This window comes from Podarcis muralis, chromosome 10 (genome assembly GCF_964188315.1).
Source record: "Podarcis muralis chromosome 10, rPodMur119.hap1.1, whole genome shotgun sequence".
Lineage (NCBI taxonomy): Eukaryota > Metazoa > Chordata > Lepidosauria > Squamata > Lacertidae > Podarcis > Podarcis muralis.
This window is the reverse complement of record NC_135664.1, coordinates 16,749,628-16,775,823: the sequence shown is the minus strand read 5'-3', so window position 1 is coordinate 16,775,823 and position 26,196 is coordinate 16,749,628. Positions and strand designations below refer to the sequence as shown.

The following is a 26,196-nucleotide window of genomic DNA, read 5'->3' as shown; positions in this document are numbered from 1 at the left end:
AAGGAGGTTGTCTAGCAAACTACTTAAGTGGTTACCCAATGGGTTCTTGCATTGGTTTGGTGCAACCAAGTATGGCAAGTTTGAGGAAGGCCACATAGCTTGAGTTAGATTGGCTGCCCCTGATCACTGTGTTAGATGTGCCAACCGAGTGTGGGCTCCAACACTCTCCCATGTTTGGACTTGAACTGAATCAGCACTGAGAAAATAGCATTACTGGGTAGTACTTTTTCATGAATGATCAGATCATTCTGTGTACCATCTCTTGTTAGTTCTTGAAACATACGTTTAAGATAGGCCAGTGTGATTATCTGTAGATTACAGCTGGAAGTTAAGCTGAGAAAGCTGGCTTACCTTTAAACTACCATATTTTTCGCTCCATAAGACACACCTGACAATAAGACGCACCTAGTTTTTAGAGGGGGGAAACAAGGAAAAAAAATATTCTGAACGAAACAGTGGATGTATGATTTTTGTGGTTCATGCTGTGGCCACAGACATGTGATTTGATGGTGAGTTTGGGGTAGCCCAATGCAAAAATCCTGAGGATCCATGTGGATCCATGCTTTGTAACTATGTTTTTACACTGTTGCGGCCCCACGCAACAGTGGATGCATGATTTTTTGGGTGCAGGCTGTAGCCATGGACATGCTATGTGATCTGATGGTGAAGTGACCCAATGCAAAAATCCTGAGGATCCATGTGAATCCATGCTTTGTAACCACGTTTTTGCGCCATTGCAGCCCCACGAAACAGTGGATGCGTGATTTTTTTGGGTGCAGGCTGTAGTCATGGACATGCTATGTGATGTCATGGTGAATTTTTTATTTTGTAAACACACTGCTAAGGTGGTAGTAAACGAGAGAGCCACGTCTTCTCATAAGCAATGCTAGCTGTCATTTGAGCAACACAGCTGGTTTTTAGAAACATAAGTCATTTGCTGCTATCTGAGTTAAAGTCAAAGCATGGCATACATGTTGGCCTTATTCGGGCAACACATTAAGGGCAAATGTTGATTCCTGGGCTCCTGGAGAGGAGCTTGGCATGTGCTTTGCTTCACCCCAGTCCTTTTTGCTACTGCACTGTGCTGCACTGAGTGCTAAACCGAGGTTAAGAGATGGCCTCACTAACCACGAGCTGTAACCTTTGTTCTTGGTTACCGTTTAGGGTTAATGAGGAGAGAGTTTAACCGCAAACCCCAGTTCAGAGTGCACACTAAGCCAAACCTTGGCTTAGCTTTGTGTGGCAGGGAAGAGCAAGGCAGCTACAAGTTCCTCTCCCAAGAGCCCGTATGTACCCTTGTGCAAAGCCAAAGTTTGGTTTAGTATGTTGTGTGAACCAGGCCATTTCAATGTCAATGTTCCAGCTGTGGTGCCTGTGAATACTTTCTTTATCCTGAGCAAACCATTTTGTATTACTGGCTTTTCGGACTGATGAAGTGTGTAGCGAAACCTGTAATATATCCAGAGAGCAGGTCTCCTTTTGCCCACTTGCGTTATTCTCACCAGGGTGGTGGCTTTGATTTGCCTTCCCGTGATTGATCTGATCCATGCATACGGCTTTGTGTTTCCAACTCAAGACCCATTGAAGAACATCTTATCCAGTTCAATCTCTGAAAAAGCTTTGAAAAACTTTTTCATATTCTCCGCTGTGTTACCCTTGCCGTTGTGGCGGCACGGGGTTGCTGTTCTGTGATTGGACTTACACTACTTGTTGAACAGTTCATTTATCCAATCCGTATAACATTTACTGCACATGTAACTTGTTAAGATAGAGTTGTACATTTATCCACTCCATGTTTACTGTATCTCCAGGCTTTGTCTTGCACATGGCACCTTAGTATGTTTGTTGTTTGAATGGTTACAAGTCTATCTCTATTCTAGCTGCTATTCTAGTAAATTTGGTTTTATACTTATAAGCCAGTTTGTGGTGGTGGTGTTTTGTTGCAATGTTTCCTGCCCACCAGGGAGTGCAGAAAAATTGACTGTGAATTCTGGTTTGCAGGGGCGAGGGATGTGGGCTGCGGTTTTAGTTCAATAATTTGTGCTTTAATCATTGGGTTTTTGTTTGTTGGTTTTTGTTGCTATTTGTAAGCCACTTCGAACAACTCCTGGTGTAGAAGCGGAAGGTGGGGGAGGAGGTTATACACTTTGGGGGGGGGAGGGACAAGCAAAATAAATAAATGGCAGAATTGTGCATTATAAGAAACATAGCTGCTGTTGAAAATGTCAGTGCTATGCCAACCCCCACCCCAATTCCTACCAGTACCATTTCCACACAATAACCAGCCACACTTTCTTCGGCACTGCTGATTAATTTTGGCAGTAGCAATTAGACGCAAGAATTTAAACCCACCATATGATAAGTTGACGCCTTAATTATTATATAACCAAGCATGCTCCTGATGAGGGACACTGATGGGCAGTATAACTTATTTATTATAATTTATTTTTAAGCCTGTTATTTTTGAGAAGGGATTTAAACTCTTAATGCTCGCCTTCTGAAGTATTCAAAGCACATCATCTGCAAAAAGATTTGATTTGTGCTTCGTTCCTTCAACCATGATACCCTCAATACCGCTTTGCAATCTCAAATTTATTGCTAGAACCTCTATTGCTACCACAAAAAGTAGCAGCAATACAGGGCAGCTCTGTTTAGTTCCTCTTATTAATAACAAAGCCAACTGAACCTTCTCCGTTGATTGTGATTTTTTTTGCCAAATATCTTAATTCCTTAGCAAGATTATACAGGAACAGATCTTATTTTCAGCTAGAAGTAATATATTTCATTTGTTTCTTTCTCAGGTATCGCACAGAAATGGCTGTTTGGATTTGGACCCTGAGCATTCTGAGCTTCTCTTGTTTGACCTGTGCATTGAGGCCTAAGAAATGGGATTCGTTTCTGACCAACACAGAACTGAACCACCTGACGGTGAACCACAAAACAGGGACAGTCTATTTAGGAGCAGTTAATGCCCTTCATCAGCTTACGGGAGACTTGAAACCCTATCCGTCCGTGGGTGAGGTATCCACTGGGCCACAACTTGATAACAAAATGTGCACACCTCCCATTGATGCAAACCAGTGTACCGAAGCAAAAGATACTGACAATTACAATAAGATATTTTTGCTGGACACACAAGAGGGACAAATTGTGGTTTGCGGGAGCCTGTTTAAGGGCATCTGTTGCATAAGGGAGCTCGAGAACATTTCAAAGATTGTTTACTATGAGAACGGCAGCGGGGAGAAATCGTTTGTTGCAAGCAACGACGAGGAGGTAGCCACAGTGGGGCTGATCACCTCTTTGAAAAAAGGCCGAATGATGTTTGTGGGAAAGGGGAATGGACCAAGTGACAACGGGATCATAATCAGCACTCGGCAACTTTTCGACGGGGATGGGAAAGACATTTTTGAACTGTATGCAGAGCCTGCTGTGATCAAATCGACGTACCCTTCCTCAAGCACGCAGCAGTTTCTGTACATCTTTGAAGACAGCAAATATGTGTATTTCATTTTCAATCAGTATGAAAAGCAGCCGCTTAAAAACCGGACAGTAATTGGGCGGCTCTGCAAGGAAGATGAACAGTACCATTCCTACTTTGAAATGGACTTGGAATGTATAGATCCCAGTGGTCCTTACAACCAGTGTAATGCTGTCTATGCCTCTGTGCCTGGGCAGGATCCAGCACCATCAGAGCAAGAGGATGGTGCCTCATCAGAGGACAAAATGCTAATTGCACTTTTCAGGAGGATCAACAAAGACAATAACTCTGTGGAATCTGCCATGTGTGTGTTTTCCTTGGAGAAGATCAACCAAAAAATGGAGGAAAAACGGGAGCAATGCTATATGAAGGATAAACGGAACGTGTTTTACAAACCTTTCCGAACAGAAACCGCTCCGTGCACTTCTCAGTCTCACCCGGTAATATGAAAGCTTTAAAAAAAAATTATTTATTTGAAAAGGGAGGGACAGAAAGGTTGAAAACCCTGCGTTTTAGAAACACATTTTAAATCTGTGAAGCAAAAGTGTAAGGCCTGGGAGCTGGAATCGAAAATGTTTCAGCACAGGTCTTTTTGGCTCCAGATATTTTTTTGCATAACATGTGAAATCTTTTTTCTTCTTCCCTGGCAATGTTATATCACTGTTTTATACTAAGTTGTATTTAAAAGTAAAGGGACCCCTGACCGTTAGGTCCAGTCGGGGACGACTCTGGGGTTGTGGCGCTCATCTCGCTTTACTGGCTGAGGGAGCCGGCGTTTGTCCGCAGACAGCTTCCAGGTCACGTGGCCAGCATGACTAAGCTGCTTCTGGTGAACCAGAGCAGCACACAGAAACACCGTTTACCTTCCTGCTGGAGCAGTACCTATTTATCTACTTGCACTGCGTGCTTTTGAATTGCTAGGTTGGCAGGAGAAGTTGTACTTAATCAGGTTAATATTCAACTGACAAAAATAGTTATGCACCTAATGTTCGCTTTTGGAAGCAAAGTGTAAATTTGACCATTCAGGTGTTTTAAGTGGGCTTAATCCAGTCGAAAGGTGCCATTGTCTCAGTGAGACAGATTTGCTTTGTATGACCTACACTGAGATAAATCCAGTTTTAAATTGCTCCATTTGAACTGGATGAGGCCCATTGCCCCCTTCCCCCTCATCACTAACATTCATAGCAGAAACCAGCACCAGAATTTTGCACTATGGACCCCACTGAACAGGCCTTCATGGATGCAGTTTGGGGGCACAGAGTTGGTTTTCTGTCTTTAAGGTGGCATTTGTTATCAGTTTGTCATCTAATCCTTTTGAAAAAGCTAAAATTGAGATATTAGTTATTCTCATTCTTAGAGACAATAATGTGGGGAGAACAACATTAAGTGTCAGTGTAATTATGACAAGCTTATATCTATAACTTTTTTATCTATCAATCAATCTCCTTTATTGGCATAAAAAAGTGCATCATATACATGGATCAGAACACAGCACAGTTAACGAAACATAGTAGGAGCTAAATGTAAAGGGACCCCTGACCATTATGTCCAGTCGTGACCGACTCTGGGGTTGCGGCACTCATCTCGCTTTATTGGCTGAGGGAGCCGGCGTACAGCTTCCGGGTCATGTGGCCAGCATGACTAAGCCACTTCTGGCGAACCAGAGCAGTGCACGGAAACGCCTTCCCCTCCGTTTACCTTCCTGCCAGAGCGGTACCTATTTATCTACTTGCACTTTGGCGTGCTTTCGAACTGCTAGGTTGGCAGGAGCAGGGACCAAACAACAGGAGCTCACCCCGTCACGGGGATTAAAAGCGCCGTCCTTCTGATCAGCAAGTCCTAGGCTCTGTGGTTTAACCCACAGCACCACCCGCGTCCCATAGTAGGAGACGCTTTAGGATAAAACTGTCCAGGCATCATGAGGTACGAAGATGGCTCTCAGGACCTATGGTGACGTAATTTCATAGCGTCACTCAAAAATCTTGCCACATTCTCCACAACATCATTACACTGGTACCTCTGTTTAAGAACAGTCCGTTTTAAGAACAATATGGTTTACCAACTCCACAAAACAGGAAATAGTGTCTTGGTTTGAGAACTTTACCTTGGTCTAAGAACGGAATCCGAACGGTGGAAGGGCACCGGCGGTGGAAGGCTTCATTAGAGAAAGCCCACCTCAGTTTAAGAATGGTTTTGGTTTAAGAACGGACTTCCAGAACGGATTAAGTTCTTAAACAAAGGTACCACTGTATTAGCTTTTATAGCTTGTATCTGAAACTCAGCGAAATTATGGATGACTCTTTTAAAAAATAAAATAAAAAGCTTCCTATCATGTACTTTACATCCAGAAATTCACCTTAGATTTGAGTGTGGCCAGATTTTAATATTTTCTATCTTGTATTTCTTTTAAAAAATAAAAAGCTGTAAAATGATTTCCCTCATTCTGAAAGGGGGAAATATTACACAGGAGACTTTTTAAAGTATCCTCCAAATATCCCATTTTTCAGTTTGAAAAACTGTGTGTGGTGGTGGGGGTAGAAGGGGAATCTTCCATAGAGAAAATAAAAAAGGATTTCCAATGGAGCGGTTTTCTGTGCCTTCCTGTCCCTAGGAACAACTGCAGTGCCTCCCAATCCAAGCATAGGCCATGATCCCTTGATACAGCCTCTTCAAGCAAGGGCTTTCCTACTAAATAAGGACCCTCACATCCAAACATCTTCATATGGATGCCCTGCTTAAGATACGCAGAGAGGAGTTTCCACATCACAACATGCATCAATTTGGGCTGAATTTGGGTGCCACCTGTACCATATATCCAGCCCACAGAATCTTTGTCCAGGGGATACCTGAGATATTTCTGCAACCACCTTCGGTCAGGGATGGATCATAAGCCACCTGAGGTCTCATCCCCCACCTGTGGGACCTTCAACTAGCAAGGATGGGGGAGATCTGCACCAGCAGTGATGTAAGCTGAGCAGAGAGGTGTCTCCATCCAGTCAAACCCCCTCTACACATAGTGTGGCATAAAAGAGGGGGGTGGATTGGATTTCATCCCTAGTTTCAAAGTTCAGAGTTTATCACCCGTCTAATTGTTGTGTTTCTGTTTCTTGCTTCATTTCTTAGAATTCAAGCCAAGCCTTTCCATGTGGTTCTGAACATTTACCATACCCTCTGGGAAGCAGAGAGGGAATTACTACAGAACCTTTATTGAAGAAGAAGGGTATAGACTTAACTGCAGTGACCTTTGCCGTTGAGAACACGCATACAGTAGCATTTGTTGGGACATCGGACGGCAGAATCCTGAAGGTAACCTCAGTGTCTTAAATGCTTTCTTCTTGTTGTTGTTGTTTAAAAAAGAAGCATGGCCTATTTTTGCAATATAAGAAAGCTATGGCCAGAATGAATCTGCCATAGATATAAGGTTTATCCAGTATGTTGCTTGACTTTTAAATGGAACAAACTTTCAATAAAACATTTCATGAAGTAAATCCGATAAGCATATTCAAACAATTTGTTTATATGTATTGTGGCAATAGTGACGTATTGAACCCCAGAATTAAAAGTAATCATAAAAAATAACCATTCCTGAACACCATGAAATCAAAATATGTGAACATATTTCAGCCCAAAATCAATAAAATCATGTTCAAATACAGTGGTACCTCGGCTTACGAACTAAATCTGATCCTGAAATTCTTTCTTAAACCGAATCTGTTCTTAAACCGAGGTGCGCTTTCCCTAATGAGGCCTTCACTACCGATGCCCTTCCACCATTCAGTTTCTGTTTGTAGACCGAGGTAAAGTTCGCAAACCGGAACACTACTTCCAATTTTGCGGAATTCGTAAACCGAATCGTTCGTAAGCAGGACTGTTCTTAAACTGAGGTACCACTGTATGTCCTTCTCAAAGCTGTTCCTGTGTGTGCATTAAAATTCAAATAAACATAAACCCATTAAAGGTAAAGGTAAAGGTACCCCTGCCCGTACGGGCCAGTCGTGTCCGACTCTAGGGTTGTGCACCCATCTCACTTAAGAGGCCGGGGGCCAGCGCTGTCCGGAGACACTTCCGGGTCACGTGGCCAGCGTGACGAAGCTGCTCTGGCGAGCCAGCACCAGCGCAGCACACGGAAACGCCATTTACCTTCCCGCTATAAAGCGGTACCTATTTATCTACTTGCACTTAGGGGTGCTTTCAAACTGCTAGGTGGGCAGGAGCTGGGACCGAAAGACAGGAGCTCACCCCGCCGCGGGGATTCGAACCGCCGACCATACGATCGGCAAGTCCTAGGCACTGAGGTTCTACCCACAGCGCCACCCGTGTCCCTTATAAACCCATTAGCCTGGCAGAAACCTGGAACGCCTCCCATTTGTTGCCGTTGTTATTTAGTAGAGTTAGGGCAACCAAAGTCTTCATTTAATCAAAGCCTGATAGAGTTCTGCCTCATACTAATGTATCCTTTTTGTCCCATTCCCAACAGATAACTATAGCCATTGACGATGAGCTATATTACTGCTCTTCCTTGTCTCCTTGCATGACCAGTTCACTGCTGTGTTTGAAATGGGAAAGCTATGGTTTGTGCAAACTACATTTGGCCTATGGACTAAAACTGGGAACCCACTTTGAATGATGTTTCCAATTACGACTTGCAGGCAAATGATTTTTGCATACCAGAGCTTGATAGAACAGCAAACGCTACTAGCCTGCCAGGAGCAAGGAAGTCAAGGGGCATATTGAAGCACTTGCAAGAATGGAGCTCGTGAGCAGAACGCTCAGACCCAATGGCAAAGCGAGTTAATTTCATTAGCAAATGAAAAAGTAAGAGGGGTTAGAATATGTCCAGGCTAACAGCAAGGTCTCTTGAGTATAAACCCTTAATAGATATCCCTAATACAGAATAAGGATCAGAAATTATGAATGAATATATTGAGTGTAATGTTGAAACTTGTGTGACTCTTGTGGGCCCTTCCAGATGTACAGTTGTATGATTCTATGATCTTAATCATAACACATGAAAAAATGGCAAAGAGCTTTGCCCAGATAGAAACTGATAATTTCGCCATAATAGAGCGAGATTTTGAAAAGGCATTGATGTTTTGGAAGAGCAGTGCTCCTTTCTTGCAGCTCAACCATTATTTCTCGGAGTGGTTTTGTTTTAAAATGAAAATGTCTAAATGTGTTTCAACTTAAATACGTTTTTTATTTACTGAAATAGCTAAGATAATGTAGTGAATCTGTATTCCAGGTGTTTCTGTCGAATCCTGAAAAGGAATATGCTGGAGTCCTTGTTGAAAAAAACAAGCCTATCCAGAAAGATCTCGCTCTAGATGCTCTCCAAGAGAACTTGTATGTGATGACTGCAAGAGAGGTACAAAATGCTTGGAAAGAGCAATGAAACTTTAAAGATCAAGTTCAATTTGAACATGTTTCTCATGGCATATCTGCAGGGTGAGGTGGACCTACAGTTGTGTTGCTAAACGGAAATCACAAGAAATACACAGGAATAGTCCCTTGAGGCATATTTTTGCCACACACACACACATACAAAATCAGAAATTAACCAGTGTTCCCAGAGCTGGCACTCTGCACATGCCCCAAGACAATGCGATCTCTTTATTTTCATTCCGCAGGCAACTGTGCAGACCCATTGCAAGTGCACAGAGAAAGCAAACTTTAGCATAGCTTCCTTCATGGAAAGCAAATGGCTCGCCCTCATTAGATAGAGATGTGAAGGAACTCTGGGTGTAAAGCAGCAGCTAATTATGCACTTGGCCCAAAGCAAAAAGCCCCAGGAGATCTCCTGGTGTAATGTGTAGTTCGGCTTGGCCTTAGCCCGAGTCCAGCATGCAATGGACCACATGGCCTATCATTGGTAATTCTGGTGATTTGAAAGCTGGTTGTCGTGTGCTTCCTGGGACCAGAGTTTTGGCACCAAGAACCCTACGATGTATAATATAAATATATATATTGAACAGAATTTGCCGCACCTCCAAAATTAAGAGCAAATTAAGAGTTTTTTTAAACAAAACAAAACAAAAACAAAAAACAAACAGCAGAGGATGACATTTACCTCAGTTTATTTAAAAGGCCTGGGTGAACAAAGGCCTGACACCAAAAAGATCACAAAAGTGTGTGCCAGGCAAACCTCGTTGGGAAGGTTGTTCTATAACTGAGGTGCCACCACTGAAAAGACACTGGTTCAGTTCATTCAGTAGAGGCACTGGGGACTGGGGTTTAAATAGGAACAAATGACAGATGGTAGTCTTTCAGGTAACCTTGTCCCAAACTATGTAGAGCTTTAAAGGTTAAAAACAGCCATTTTAATTTGTCCCTGAAATGGACTGGGAGCCAGTACAACTGACAGAAGCATTGTTGTAATATGGTCAAACTACCCAGTGCCTGTTAATAATCTTGCATCCCAGTTATAGACCAACTATGGTTTCCAGGGTGTTTTAAAGACAGCCCCAAATACACCAGACAACAATAGTATTGTGTAGAGGTTGGGAAATTCCTCCCCTGCATAGTCTCTTTTGTTTTATGTGGCACATAAGCAGATGCAGAAGCTCTGAGGCTTAGTAGTATTCCCTTTCAAAAATAGAACAGCACAAAGTAGTCATTATTCCTGCTAGCTTTGTAGCTCAGGGTCTGTTCCTCCATCTTCTACTCAGCAAATTCAAAGCGTCATTAAGAATCGTCTACAGGTGCTTGTTTGGGCAATAGGCATGATTAGTATAATCAACACTGTGAAAGGATTCTCTTCAAGATTTTTTTAAAAAGCAAGAAGAGTAGATTTAAATTTAATTTGTAGTTCTCTAATGACTTACAATTTAGTGCTAGGATTATTGAGTGATTTTTTTCACATGACTATGAGTGTTTTGCCAGCCTACATCTGGGCCTGTTCACATGTTTCACTGACCCTTGTAATCCATGAGGTGTGATATTTTGAATCCCTTTTATCCAGAGTCCATTGTATATTACTGGAAATTGCAGTACTACTTGGGGGAACCAATGAACCCAGATTTGGGTTCAAAGATAATGACATTTCTGCATGCAGGAACCCGGGGTTAAGACAGAAGGCAGAATTGGGATTCAATATGACCTTAACAGATTGGAGAACTGGGCCCAAACTAGCAGAATGAATTTCAGTGTAAGGTTCTACACTTAGGCAGGAAAAACCAGTTGCATGAATATAAGATGTGGGACACCTGGATTACCAGTAGTACATGTTAAAGAGATATAAGGGTCTTTGTGGACCACAAGCTTGACTTGAGTAAACAGTGTGATGCAGCAGCAAAAAAAGGGAATGCTATTGTAGACTGCATCAACAGAAGTATACTGTCCCGATCAAGGGAAGTAATAGTCCTCCTCTATTCTGCTTTGGTCAGAGCACTCCTGGAGTCCTGTGTCCAGTTCTGGGCACCACACTTTAAAGAAGGATATTGACAAGCTGAAACGTGTGCAGAGGAGGTTGGTTAGGATGATAAAGGGTCTGAACACCAAACCTTATCAGGAACGGTTGAAGGAGCTGGGCATGTTTAGTGTGAAAAGAGAAGACTTAAGAGATATGAAAGCCATCTTCAAATATCTAAAGGGCTGTCACGTGGAGGATGGGGCAAGCTTACTTTCTCCTGCTCCAGAAGCTAGGACCCAAACCAATGGATTCAAGTTACAAGAAAGCAGATTCCAAGGAGACATCAGGAAGAACTTTCTGACAAGAGCTTTTTGACAGTGGAACAGACTCCCTCAGAAGGTGGTGGAGTCTCCTTCATTTGAGGCTTTAAGCAGAAGTTGGATGGTCATCTGTCGTGTATGAGTTTGTTGAGATTCCTGCATTTCATGGGGTTGGACTAAATGGCCCTTAGGATCCATTCCAACTCTACAATTCTGTGATTTTATGAATAATTACCTGCTCCACTGGGACAAAGGAGAGGAGAAGGAACAAGTTCCCTGAGTTTCACCTTGACCTGAAGCTGTGTGGACACGGTTGAAACATGAGCTAGATATGAGTCTTGTGGCTGTGTGCTTCAAATATTGAGAGGTAGATTATGGATCATTGTAGTCATGATGGAGGGAGGGAGGTAAGCAAGCCTCCATAGATCACTTTAGAGCCCTGTCTTATATAGTAGAAGAAGAAGAAGAAGAGTTTGGATTTGATATCCCGCTTTATCCCTACCCTAAGGAGTCTCAAAGCTGCTAACTTTCTCCTTTCCCTTCCTCCCCCACAACAAACACTATGAGGTGAGTGAGGCTGAGAGACTTCAAAGAAGTGTGACTGGCCCAAGGTCACCCAGCAGCTGCATGTGGAGGAGCGGGGAAGCGAACCCGGTTCCCCAGATTACGAGACTACCGCTCTTAATCACTACACCACACTGGCTCTCCAAGGAAGAGCAACCTGAGTTATTTATAACATCCCCCAAATGGTTCAAAAGTAGTCAAAGGCTCCTTGCTGCCCAAAAGAAAAGGCAAGGGGAAGTGATAGTAAAGGAAAGGAGCTCTCTGGTGTTGTAGCAATCTTTTGTCATGGTTGTCCCACAGGGATCAAACCAACAACTGTGGAACAACCAGATTGAGGAAGACTAAAGACAGGCAATGGTTGGAATAAGCATCCCTCTAGGGGAAAGAGGAAGGCGAAGGAAGACATAAAGTGACTTATGTTCAGTAGAAGGGATTGCTAGAGTGAGACTGATGCCACAGGCCAAAGCAGATTTTTTGGATGATAAATGACAATACAAGTGGCGTTTGGGAATATACGTAAGAATTGTGACCCAATAAAAGCCATACTGTATCTGGAACATGGGTATAACAGGAATGTCCCTCATGAAGAGCAGAGATAGATGAGCTTAGCCTTTTGATACGATAAGAGAGAGAACAGTCCAAACAGAAAGAGGAAAGAAACTTCAGGTGCTACAAAACAAGGTTTATTTAGTGCCCAATGTGTTTCAGAGAAAATATTTTCACAAGGATACTGTAAAGTTGCAAATGCCACATAGAACAGAAAGAATGACTGGTACAGAATCAATACTGAGTGAGATACATTAAGTTTCTTTGTGTAAGTATATTACAAGCATTCAAAGCAATACTGCTACAACTTGTTTGTTTGAACAAAACCAAGTTAGAAACAAACCCCTGAAAATGAAACAATCCCAAATTCACTTGTGGGGTGGGGGAGTTTGGAGTTGGTTCCATTTTCATTTCTACCAGTTATCCTTCTCTTATTTATGTTTTTGAGCTCTCATACTGCCCTTGAGAGAGAAAATTTCACCAAAATCCCATTAGAGTCTAAACACTGTTTTGAGGCACCTGAATTTACCTCTATCCTCTCTCTCTCTCTCTCTCTCTCTTTGGCCTGCTAGTGGTACTACCCCAGTTTTGTTGTTGCTTTTTTTAAGTTATTGTTGGAACAATGCCAATTACAAGAAAAGGAAGCATCTACCTCGTCAGGGCTAATTAATGACTGAATAGAGACATTTGCTTGTGTTAGCAGTTGGCAACTGGCTTCTATCTTAAATTAGGCACTGGCATAAATCCAGAGTTCTTGCACCTCTCAATCCTATGAAGCTTTCAGTAACAGCAGGCAACCAATGCTAAAGTTTCCTTCATCTCTACACTTGGAAAAATCCCACACTCATTGAACCGTCACCTGTAGAGTGAACCTAAAGGAGCCAAAAGGCTTTGAGACATGTGAACTGACCACCTTGGTAACAGAAAGCCATCTCATTGATATTTAATTGCTTTATGAATGTATCCCCAATGAAGCAAAACAAATGAAATTCTAAACACAATCCCTTGGGGATAAAATTGCCCTGAAACTTCCAGGTGTTTAGCGTCACGGACCACATCCAATATCAACAGGTAGATTCGAATCTGAGCATGTATAACATGCTTTGAATGTCCTATTTAAAATATTTCTGTGCTTTTAGATAACTGTTTGGTATAGTTAGAAAGACTATTCCTTGAGGAACATGCAAACATGGCATCATAGTAACTTTTGAAACTTTTTTGGTGATGAAAAAAAGTAAAAAGGTAAAGGAACCCCTGGACGGTTACGTCTAATCAAAAGTGACTATGGGGTTGTGGCGCTCATCTCACTTTCAGGCCGAGGGAGCCGGCGTTTGTCCACAGACAGCTTTCCGGATCATGTGGCCAGCAGGACTAAACCACTTCTGGCGCAACTGAACACCATGACTGAAACCAGAGTAATAATCAGTGTTAGAAACTGAGATATGAAAGCTAGGAGCTAAACGGCACCTTAAACCTAGGTTATAAGTGCAACAGTGGAATGTCTAGGCACCCTTTTTTATAACAAGAATACAAAGCTGAAAATGAATGAACTGCAGCTAAAATATTATGTTTTCACATGGCCACCCCGCTAATATTCTTAAGAGGGTCTCTTCTCCAGTCACAGAGAGTAGCTGGAAGTGGGGAGGCAGAAAAGGGTCCTCCTTTCCTTCCACTCTGCAGTTTTAATCTGAAATCTTAGGCGCAGTACTGCGCCCAGAGCTCAGAAACTGCTCGCGCTAATGAAATTCCCTGTTGCAAAATGCACCTAGAACAATGGGAGCTTCGAACACTGGTAATAATGAGTAGTGTGCATTTAGGTGTGTGGGTGTGCGTGTGTGCTTAGTTTGGCAAATTTTAGCTTTGGAGTCAGGGGTTTGTATCCGGAAAACAGCAGAGGGAAAAGGATTAAAGCACACTACCTCAGCATCACTCCTACAGAGTGCAGACACAGCTGCTTTTAATTTATTTGTTTTGGGTTTTTTAATGCTATATTTTTTTAGGAGAGGTTCTCAGTGGCCTCAAGTGGTTTGTCCCCAAACATGACCTTAAGTTTACTGCAAATATTGATGATGCAAGCAAATTCCTGTGAGCTCAGGACAAATTGTGAATTGGCTAGGGGTACAAAAATATGAAAAGCGTATTAGAGTTATATAATCTATTCATAACCAAAGCACTTTCCCATAATTTATTATTAGATGTATCTACTCTTATTAGGTGTTTCGCTTGCCTGTCCAAGAATGTACGAGTTACTCAACCTGTGACCTGTGCATTCAAGCCCGGGATCCGTATTGCGGCTGGTGTGTAACAGAAGGAAAGTAAGTATTCCATGCTACAGGGATATATTGTATTATGCATGTTATTTCTTTTCAGAATATCATGTATGCTGAATGATTTCTTCAAAGCATTTGTACCAGAACTGGGGAAAACTCTTCATCACAAATTACCACAGTGTAAACATATAATGAGCAGCAGGGAGGAAGCTAATTTGCATATTTTGTCTGTATAGCTTGTATATAATTTGCATGAAAATGGTGGTTGCCAAGCCACAGCTGGTGAATATCTAGCATTTATCTGGTGATAGCCTTATTCTAGTATTTTAACTCTAAACATTCCTTAATACAATCCTTCCAGCTGAAAAACAGCACTTGGGAATCTTTGGATGGTGGAGGGAAGAGAACCATACTGAATTTCAATTTTGCTTTTAGATTTCTGATGTTTTAAGGGTACAAAGTTTTTGTCTGCTACCGAGAGACATGCTGGAATTTATTATATTCAGGGTGTTGTGGCAAAAAGTTGCCTTCCATTTCTACCAAACACACATTGACTATGGATGAGGTAGATTTTCCATTTCCTTTTTCACGATATACACCTTCAAGTCAGTTGAGATTCCTGGTAGTGATTATTTCCTACCAGGGTGTCAGGACTTTATTGACACGCTAAACATACAAATTTTAAAGACAGAGAAAAAGAAAGGAACAAAAAACACAGCACTCTTGTTTGCTTAGCCCTCCGTGCTCCCAAGCTGGAAGCTATGAGAAGTCAAAATAAACCAAGATAAAAGCCAAAATCTTCAGTGTTTTAACAGGAAATCTCCTCATAACGTTGAAGATTTCTCTAAAACACTTTCTGCTGCTGTAACATGCCTAAATAGCAAAATTAAATTGTGTTGGTCTGTTATAGCTTTTCTTCAGAACCACAACACATAGGAATGGTCCAAATCGGACCATTGTTCGATGTAGCTCAGATTAGCTGTGGTTTCTCCTGCAATTCCAGCAGGAGTCATTCATGAACTTAAGTTAGTCACGTCCATCGTCATTATTATTATTATTATTATTATTATTATTATTATTATTAGGTTTTCTTTAAAAAAACACACTGAAAATAAACAACTTAGAATAAAAAATAAAAAGTGAGAACGTGAAAAAAGCGGGGGGGGGGGCGTTTTCCAAATCACTATAAGGATTAACAATTACAATTCCATATACTCTGGCTTCTCTTCAGATTGGTATAACTCTTTTGCCTTTTACATCCATTGTCTTCATTGTCTACTCCAGGTTGGGCTGAGATTGGATGCAACTCAGCGATGCATTATTCTTGCTGCTATTGGGAGTATGTTTTGGGATTTTATTGTTAGTTTTGGAATTTTATTGTTACATGGGAAATTTTATTCCCTATTTATTGAGGTGTTTTAATTACCGGTAGCTGATTGTTTATAACCGTTTACATTTTGTTATATTTCTGCAACTGGAAGAGCGACTTACGTAAATAATTCGATGTTGTCAGCCACCTTGACCGTGACTTAAACTATGCAAAGGCACCATACAAATAAAAGATGCTGATGAGCTGAAAAGAGATCAAGCTCGATACATGGATTTCCAAATTTGTGGCCTTCCTTTTCCTTTTATTATTGCTTTTAATTGCTTATTTTGAGCTACTGGACTTCTCATACCTCTTACGAGGTGAGAACACAAACAGCTGATTGAACTTGAAATCTTTTGCAAGGTATTATTTGGGGGAACATCGCCACCTGTGACTGTTCTTTTTGTTCTGAAATTGAGAAGTTGAAATGGAAAGTGAGTTTTTTTCCCTTCTGAAATTAAATTATAGGCCCTCACCTGGGCCTATCATTGAACACACTGGCGTAACTGTTATACCTCCGAAGTAGGCTTAGCATTTTCTGAACGAAAGCTTTTGCATGGCTGGAGGCTTATTTTTAAATAAGTAAAGGGTGGTGAAGATGACTAAGTCAGTCTCCTCTGCTTCAAACTTCCAGGTTAATTAACCCCATGGCAGAACCATGTGGGAGTTTGTGATATGAAGTGCATGCTACTGGCATACAAGGTTTACTTAATTATAGGAAAAAGGAGATAGGTTTCAGGAATCCTACTTCCACTGCAAACATCTTAACTGCAGCAGTAAAATTGCCTCAAAGCTTATCATGAAGCCAAACGAAGAATACCCCTCTATATATACATACTTGAAATGCAGAGGAAACCACACAATTTAATTTGAATGAGAGGCTGACTACCTATGAATGCAAAGGCATATTTGCATATTGCCGGGTTGGGGGGATCTCAGCTTTTCTCTAAGACTTCTCATGGTGACTCCTGACCTCATTATTAAAGACTTTCAAAGGTCTTTGTCAGCAAACAGCCAGTTTTGATCACATACACTTACAGACAATTAAGTCTCCAAGTGTCTAAAGAGGACCCCCTCCCCACAAAAGAGCCCAGGGAGCATTGTACGCTCGGGGGCAATAAAATGCTGGCTGGCTTTGGGCTGGGTGGGGGTGGATAGAGACTAGAAATCTTTGGGAAATGGAATGGAGTGTCCTAGAATAGGGCGCGATTGGAATTGTGAACAGGTACAAGACATACTGCAGAAATTTGTTGCGGGTCCAAATGTCAGAATGAGAGTCTCTAAGTCAGTCCAAAACCTTCTTCAGTGACACACACACATACACCCTACACACACACGCACACACACACACACACACACACACACACACACAGTCTGGGCACTGGATTCAGAATTGGAATTGCTTTCCAGAAATCCACACCATGTGTTTATTTGTTTAAAAAAACAAAATACAGTCATACCTCGGGTTACAGATGCTTCAGGTTGCGTTTTTTTGGGTTACAGACTGCTGAAACCTGGAAGTACCGGGACGGGTTACTTCCAGGTTTCAGCGGTTGCGCATGCACAGAAGCGCTGAGTCGCAACCCACGCGTGCGCAGACACACCACTGCGGGTTGCGAATGTGCATCCCGCATGGATCATGTTTGCAACCCGAGCGTCCACTGTAAACAAGCTTTATTTAAATCATTAAAAAGCAGCAGAAAAATATTGGAACCCAATGCAGATATCTATAATTTCAACAAGGGGGAAACGAGTTCAAGGATATTGGAGTTACAGAGAGCGGGCAAACAATAAATTAAATAATAATTTCCCAGCTATTGTTGTCATACACAATATCTAGGCCTGGTGTTCTTTGGGAGCTGCAGTACCAGTCACAAAATGAAGGCTGCAGATCCACAGCAGATGATATATGCTTCATGAGGCACCAAATTCCTAGAGGTCCTAGGCCTTTCCAAGGACTGCAGCTGCCAATGATCCGATATTTGGCTCTTTACTCTCCCGCCGCCCCAAACAACTGAAAGGAAAAGGTTCTGTGTTCAGCAGAGGCCTCCCAGTTGATCTCCCGCAAGCCGCCGAATTGCATTTTTTTGCTACTAAATTATCTGCTCTGGTTGTGTTTTCTTTCAAATGCAATTTTGGGAATTGCAGTCAGCATGACTTAATTTTTATTTTATTTTTTCAAAGTTAGGGCTCACCTGTACCATACTGTAAGCAATAGTTGTATTGATGGAGAAAGGGTGTAGTTATAGAACTCATGAGTTGTAGGAACTCCTGTAGACGATACCTGGTTCAGATTACCAGCATTTCCAGATAGGAATTGTAAATACCGTATTTTTCGCACCATAGGGCGCACTGGACCATAGGGCGCACCAGTTTTTTTTGGGGGGGGGGAATAAAGGGGGGGAATTATTTTTTCCCCAGGCGTGGGGCTGGGGCGGGGGAAGCTCGAGCTTCCCCCGACCCCAGCCCCCAAACAGGCAGCTCTCTGCAAGCCGTGGGAGCGCTCCCGCTGCTTGCGGAGAGGTCCGCGAAGCCTGGACGCGCTGAGCTCAGCGCGCGCAGGCTTCAGCATGCAGGCAAGTCTCCGCAAGCAGCAGGAACGCTCCCGCTGCTTGCAGAGAGGTCCGCGAAGCCTGGAGAGCGTGAGGGGTCGGTGCCCACCGACCCCTCTCACTCTCCAGGCTTCAGCGAAAGCCTGCATTCGCACCATAGGACGCACACACATTTCCCCTTCATTTTTGGAGGGGAAAAAGTGCGTCCTATGGTGCGAAAAATACGGTACTCTTCTATGAAACCCTGAGAACCACTGTCGGTTAGCAGAGGCGATATTGTATAAGTTTAGTGTAGGCAAATACTGAGCTTCTAGTTTTTCATTGACACAAAACGATGCATTTGATGAAATCGGCTCTAGCCATAGAAGCTTGGGGCCACAGCAGATCTGCCAGTCTTTTAAGATGTCGGAAGACTCCTTGTTGTTATCCATTGTTATGCAGTGTGTTTGATGCACTTGCCCTTCATGATAGTTTACATTTCAGGAAGGCATGTCAGTAAAATATTTAGCCATCCAGAGACCGCAATAGGTATCCTTGTGTTGCTCTCTATACAATTTTGCTTGGCACCTCTGCATCTACTGGATTCAGTATAATGATGGAGAGAACCTGAAAGTGGTTTCATATTTCAAGAATTTTCCTTGAGTTCACTTTCCCAGCAGCAGTGGGGAATAGTCAATCTTATAGCCAAGGATGTATGTTTTCATTTGTGACTCAAGCATAAGCTGACAGAGCTAAGCCTCAGGCTGAGACTAAAGACCTGGTGACAAATTTGCAGCGTGCTAAGGAATAAGCAAAACACTCCAGATTTCCACACTCTGTAGGCACAATATTGTTCCTTAACAGCTAAACTACTTTTCTGTTAACATGTTGCTTGAATACTAGGTTAGGGTCCCCCCCCCTCCCCACTTTGTGTACAGTTCATTGAATTTAAGATAAATATTTGAACGTTTGTTGTTGTAATTTGAAAATGCTAACAGGTAATTATCCTGTCATAAAGAATAATAAGTAAACAGAATAGAAGAAAAGAAAAGAAATATTAAGCACACATTCTATGCCACCTTTCCACCGCCAGTGCTTATGCATTTGAATGCTTTTGTATTTTGGGTTAATGAGTGCGGATTTTTAAAATGTAATTACTTTGGACAACTTTAAATTTTGTTATTTATTCCAGATGCACGAGGAAAAAAGACTGTGCAAGATCAGCTCAGGAAAACCACTGGCTCTGGAGCCCAGATGGCATTTGCCTGAATATTACAAGTGCTTACCCTCAAAATATGAGCCGGGGAGCCACAGGCAACGTAAGTGCAACAGGATTGTCTCTCTCTCTCTCTCTCTCTCTCTCTCTCTCTCTCTGTGTGTGTGTGTGTGTGAGAGAGAGAGAGAGAGAGAGAGAGAGAGAGAGAGAATCCATTGTGTGTGGGGTGAGGGAATTGTCCTTGCATATAATTATGTGTGCATTTGTTTTGCAATGTTCTAAAGCAGTGGTTCCCAATTAGGGGTCTGGGAACCCCAGGGGGTCTGCGGAACACACCCAGGGGGTCCGCAGCACCACTCCCTGCCAGGGACTTATTCATCTTGTTAATTGCACAGTGAAAGCCTTCCGCGGATCATCCAGCCTCTGCTCAGAACCAGCGCCTTCTTGAAGGCAGGGGAAAAACTTGTTAAAGAGTTGCTGGATGGCAGTGAGCTAGGACTGGGCACAAACCTCTGGCACAGTTTCTTAGGGCTCTTGCAGTTGGAGGGGTGAGGGGGGAAAGAGTGCAAACAGCTCACATGCTTATCATTTTTTTTAAAAAATGTAAGGGATCCCTTCCTCTTGCCGTCTACTTTTTAACTGAGAAGAACTTCTAATTGTTTTCAAGGACTATCAAGTTTAGAGGACTCTCCCACTGCTCGTAGGTGGGGTTTCAGTGAACCTTGCCTTATGAGTTTGGGATTCATGTCTCATCTTGGAAGTGCAACAGGGGAAGTGGCTAAGCAGATTGTCACTGTGCTTTGCACAACAGCTCACCTTCTGGTGATTTAGTTTAGTTCTAGGTCTGGGCGATACTTTGTTTTCAACACTGTGATATATCAGCAGCTAAATGCGGGTATATGGAATTTATCTCAGTGGCTTCTTCTGAGATACATGGCCCAGAAAGTGAGTTCTAATGCTTCTCAGGTCCAAGGGCAAGCTTGAAGAGCATGGGGCTTCACAGAACTGCTCAACTGGGGGGTGGAAGAGGCCTCCCGCCCCCCAGCTGAACAGCTCCGATGCCTCAGAAGGCATCCTGCCCCCCCAGCTAAATGGTCTGATTCAGCATGATGTCACTCCCTTTGCTCCTAACATGATAAAATTGTTATTCTCCTGGTCCACAAGACTCCCAAGGTACACATTGAACAACTTCACACAGGGCTGGGAAACTTTTACAGCTGCATGGGCCAGATCTTTTTCAGGATCGACCTCGTGCTTCAAATTTTGACAGCTGGCCAGGACTACACACCTGTCAATCACATAACATTATGACATCTCATGCCAAATAATGACATCTCCTACCTGTCAGAGATGCATGGCTGTCCCCTTTCAAACTCCCAGTCCTAGAGGGGAATGCAAGGAGACTCAAAGGCGTCAAAACAGCCCCCGTGCTCTGGGTGCTTTCCCCCCCTAGAAAAATAGGTGCTGGTAATCACCAAGAAGGGACGTGGGTGGCGCTGTGGGTTAAACCACAGAGCCTAGGACTTGCTGATCAGAAGGTCAGCGATTCGAATCCCTGCGACGGGGTGAGCTCTCGTTGCTCGGTCCCTGCTCCTGCCAACCTAGCAGTTCAAAAGCACGTCAAAAGTACAAGTAGATAAATAGGTACCACTCTGGCGGGAAGGTAAACGGCGTTTCCGTGCGCTGCTCTGCTTCGCCAGAAGCAGCTTAGTCATGCTGGCCAGATGACCCGGAAGCTGTACGCCGGCTCCCTCGGCCAGTAAAATGAGATGAGCGCCGCAACCCCAGAGTCGGTCACGACTGGACCTAACGGTCAGGGGTCCCTTTATCTTTACTTTACTCACCAAGAAGTTGTTACAGTATGTGCCACACTTTTTAACAACAACAAAAAGAGGTGCCAGCCCTGTGTACCTTGGAGTATCCCCTGATAAAAAGCACCACATGCTCCCATTTCAGCCTGAAATGGAAGTGCAACGGCTGTCTTAAGGCCTTTGTAAAGTGATGTTTGAAGCATCCACACACACCCTTTTCTTTTAAGTAGCGTCAACTGATGTACCAGTGGGTATGATTTGGGCAAAGTGGCCTCGCAGTCCACTTCTGATCTGTGAGCCGGAGTTTCTACACCCCAATTTAAAAGAAGTAATGGAAGTTTCAGACCAGCTAAATGTTATGTGTTTGTGTAAATGACAGAACAAGTGCACTGCTTTATAGAATAAATAAAATGTTCTCCTTGGGGGGCGGGAAACAAAGGTGTGGGTTTTTTTAATGATTTATTTTAGAACAAGAGGACAGACACAGCACTTCCGTACACTCTGTCTATACAGCTAGATTCCCTTTTTCGTATGGTTCATTTATTCGCTACAGGTATGTTACAGTTCCCAAAGGGAAAACTGTCTCAGTTGGGGGGGAAATAGGCCGTACAATTGCTAAAGTCACACAACAGCGGACAAAAGCAGAATGAAACATTAAAAAGAGAGAGCATGCAGATAGCTCGGTGTGTCCTCAAGCATCCGGTCAATTCAAGCAAATTTTTAACCCACCCTGTTTTCTCACCTTCCTTCCAGCTGCTTGTTTCCTTATATAACAGAAATAATCAAACACTTGAATGCTCAGTTGGCTATTTTCCCTGAGGCTCACGAAGCCACCAGACATCCCTCTTTGTCAGGAAACTTTTTATTTCTGTCCCCCAGCAGCCCAAAGCTCTACTTCATCTCTCCAATTGTGAATGAGGGTTTTTGGAGGAAAGTTTGTCTTTGTTGCCCTTTCAAAACAAGCGTCTTGATTCTTTCCAGCCTGACTTGTGACTCCTGCTGTGTCCTCTGGCTATTGTTGCAGTGTGGTTAACGTGCTTTAATTATGTTGGAAAAGTTTGAATAACTTCTGTGCTCAATAGATGTTGCGTTTGTGCTTTCCAAAAGCCAAAACAAAACAAACCCTGCAGAACACTCTCTTTTTTTCTAGCACATTTTAGGACAAGATGACAGAGTGTAATTCCATCTCTGCCAAGCTTTTCGCCAAGGGGAAAAGAAGGGTTTTCAGTTAAGGATGTACTATTTACAGGGGATATTTCTATTTCTACTTCAATGAATCCCCCAGGCTTTCTTCCCTTTTTCGTGCTATAGGTTCTTATGGAAGTCTGCACCAATCAAGAGTGCTGTTCCACAAAATTTAAATGGTGTGCTTTTCAATCCAATTTACAAAGAACAGCACAGTTTGCAGTATACACAGCAAGTTTGCAATATTTTTAGGGTGGGAAAACAAAATGCCTGCTTCCCCAAACCATAATAGTGTTCAGATTATTATGTTTTTTAAAGTGACCTCCTTCAAAGATAGTTTTTTGCAAATGTCACTCTGCAGGTCCAAATTCCTGGTTAGGTAGCGGCAGCACCACAGCCACACCTGCAAGCCTGCCACTTGCCGGCTAGGACAGAAGTCAGGGTGCAGGCAAATTGTCATCCTCCCTGGTCCCGAAATGACTTGCATCAGGCCTCACACACATACCTAGCCCAACAGAGAGGGTGTTTGGAGTCACTATCATTATCATGCATTTTAAACCAGCTTTGGTCTTGTTTTTATGAACAATCCTCCTTTGGAGGTACCGAAAGGACAGATCTACATTATGTGTTCTGATCTATGTTGCATTTTGAGGAATGACATTCTGAGGACTACAGAAGAGAACAGCAAAGTAGGTGCCACAAATCTCCCAATACGTTTGGAATTATTTTACTTTGGCTTTATGGAACAGCTGTCTCTCAAAATACTGATCTTGGCAAGGTGGAGTTTAAGAATATCAGAAGAAATACTCCTATAGGATGTTAGTTCTGGTTCCGTTTTCTTAATAACCTAATAAGGAAAGTAATTTGATTTCATAACTATACTTTAAATTAAATAAATGACTTTATCTCAATTAGAAATATTCCTTTTTCTCTCTCGTTTTTGCATTATCCAGATCGAGGATGTATAAGTGTTGTGTATTCTTAAATGGTTATATTGCTAAAAACTGAATAAAAATTATAAAAAATAGATTACTTTAAAATACTATTCTGCTCTCGTGTGTGTGTGTGTGTGTGTGTGTGTGTGTGTTCTAAAGTGATCTATAGTGCCTAGTTGCATCAGGCAATGTACATAGTGCTTGCCTAAAGCCGTTTTGTCACTCCTTTTGAATGTACCCCTGATTTCTGTGTTGCCATCCTCTGGCTTGAGGCTTGAACATAAAAAGCTGTGTTTCACAGTCAGACCTTTCTGGTACTGTCTATTCTGGTGGGAGCTCTCCAGGGTCTTTTGCAATCATGCTACTCTTTTTCAACTTGAGATGCTAAACACTACCCTTGAACTATGGCCCCTTAATTACAATAAGGTTGTTAAGAATCTTAGTTATCAGCGAAGAGGACATTATTGTAATATTAAAACATGCGGCACTAGTAAGCTTTCTTTGGGGGTTTTCCCACCAGTGCAACACATTTGCTTCCATTCCTTTTTCCTCTTCCTCTCTGCTACCGTCCCATTACCCTTCCTTTCTGCCTCCTCCATGTGGGAATCCACAGTTTTTTCTTATTCGTTGCTTTCTGACAACCTCTTTTTGCTTGCATTTCCAGGTAGAATTGACTCTCAGCCCTTTCCCAGTTTTAAATGGAGATGACCGGCTTTGGTGTCATTTTGGGGAAACGAGGCGTGAGGCGGTGTTACACGAAGGGACTATTACCTGCGAGCCTCCTGTTGAAATCCCTCCAACGACAAAAGGCCAAGGTAAATAAAAGAGCAGGTCTTCACATTTAATATATATGCCTGTGCTTTCCAACTTTGAAGGTATCTACCGTATTTTTCGCTCCGTAAGACACACTTTTCTCCTCCTAAAAAGTAAGGGGAAATGTCTGTGCGTCTTATGGAGCGAATGTGTGGTCGATCGCTGGCTCCCTTTCTGGCCCCGGCCCCTTGCCCCGGCCTCCATTGTTGAATGTTCTGCAGACGGAGGCTGTTTGTTTCCCCAGCGACATGTGACTGGCTGATTAGATTATCTGTCTGGAAACTGTAGAAATGGCTCCCTTTTCTTTCCTAAAGAAGCTGCAGAACTGTGAGTTGAACCCCATAAAAATAGGACTTTTTCCCTTTGCAAAGTAAGCTAAACAACTTTGAGCTGATCCTCAAATAAACCGGGGCTTTTCCCCTTTGCAAATGAAGCTGCACAACTGTGACCTGATCCCAAAAAAAGCGGGGCTTTCCCCCTTTCCTCCTCTAAAAACTAGGTGCGTCTTATGGAGCGAAAAATACGGCACTTATAGTAATTGCTTTGGAAGCACACATACGTTCCCTACCTAACCCATTGCTCTTCGTATTGGCCCAAGACGTGTAACCAGTCATCCTTTTGAATTAGAAAGATTGGCAGCTGCTACATGCAATAGCCACACTTCCCCCAATACCGCCTGCACTCAACCTGTAAAGAGTGAAGGACAAGCTGTGGCATAGCGTGGGTTGGCAGTGCCCGGGGCAAGGCAAGTATGGTGCCCTTTAACCCATGGTTCCTGTCAGGGCTGGGTGGTGGCAGCAACAGCCCCATTGGCCCCCCTCCCCATGCTATGCCACTGAGGACAAGCATTCACCTTCAACATTGGTAAGCACTAGAGAGCCCCTGTTGGTTAATGAAGAATGAAAACTATGTTGGAAATTTTGATGTTGTTGCCATGTTACTCCTGGTAGCTGTGTTCTCCATCACATTCCTAAGATCAAGGAAAAACGACCTCATAAAATGCCCACACAGTGTACCCAAGTTCCAAAAACCTTTACAGAGGCGATCTCTGTTGATGATACATAATTACTGTGAAAATTTGTTCACTTGGGGCCTTATATACGCATTTTGTGCTTGTTAGCAATCCATAAATTTTTATTGGCAGTAGCAAGCACACACTTTATGCCATATGATGCCATCTTTTACAGATTGTTGCATGTGAGAGTCAGTAGTTCCCATTGGACTGTAAGAAATCTCAGCCATTTCTCCTGAGAAGATTTAGCAAATGCAAATAAGAATACTTGTAAATAGCATTTTAAATACATACATACATAGTTGGAATTAACTGGCGCTTAAAAAACAACAACAGCAATTTTCAGCTGACCCCAGTATATGAGATAAAGTGAAAAACAACCTGGAATTTTCAATAGAATTCTTCAGAAAGTGGGTTTAAATCTGAGCTGTCACCACTCTTTCAAAAAGCTGTTAGAAGAAAGCTGAGTTTGAAATTGCTCAATAGCTTGTGAAATAACTTGTCAGAGGGGTTTAATGATTTCCGGAAAAGGAATAGCTGGAAGCCTCATTGAGGAAGTTCCCATTTTTATATATAGCTCTTGATCCTGAGTTCAGCAATAATCCAGATTAGAATCCCATTAATGGAGGAAGTATATGGAGGAAGTTGACCAGCTTTCCAAATTGCTAAGTTTTGCTTATTATTTTGAACACATACTGGTTATTTCAGAAACCCCAAACTCCTTTTGTTTTATTCATAGTGTGTGATTCATAAATTGCACACCCTGACAGTGTAAAAAAAATAAAAAACACCATCTTC

At 42.6% G+C, this 26,196-nt stretch overlaps 1 protein-coding gene across 1 annotated transcript in view; it reads left to right on the top strand.

Annotated features, from left to right (window-relative positions):
• PLXNB2 (plexin B2) overlaps window positions 1-26,196 on the top strand; it is a 354,483-nt gene that overhangs the window by 241,784 nt on the left and 86,503 nt on the right. Inside the window, exons 4-9 of the mRNA XM_077935826.1 lie at window positions 2,802-3,918; window positions 6,602-6,784; window positions 8,721-8,843; window positions 14,471-14,571; window positions 19,619-19,745; window positions 24,238-24,388. Of these exons, the coding sequence (XP_077791952.1) occupies window positions 2,815-3,918; window positions 6,602-6,784; window positions 8,721-8,843; window positions 14,471-14,571; window positions 19,619-19,745; window positions 24,238-24,388 (1,789 nt within the window). The 5' untranslated portion in view covers window positions 2,802-2,814. The remainder of the gene's footprint in view (window positions 1-2,801; window positions 3,919-6,601; window positions 6,785-8,720; window positions 8,844-14,470; window positions 14,572-19,618; window positions 19,746-24,237; window positions 24,389-26,196) is intronic.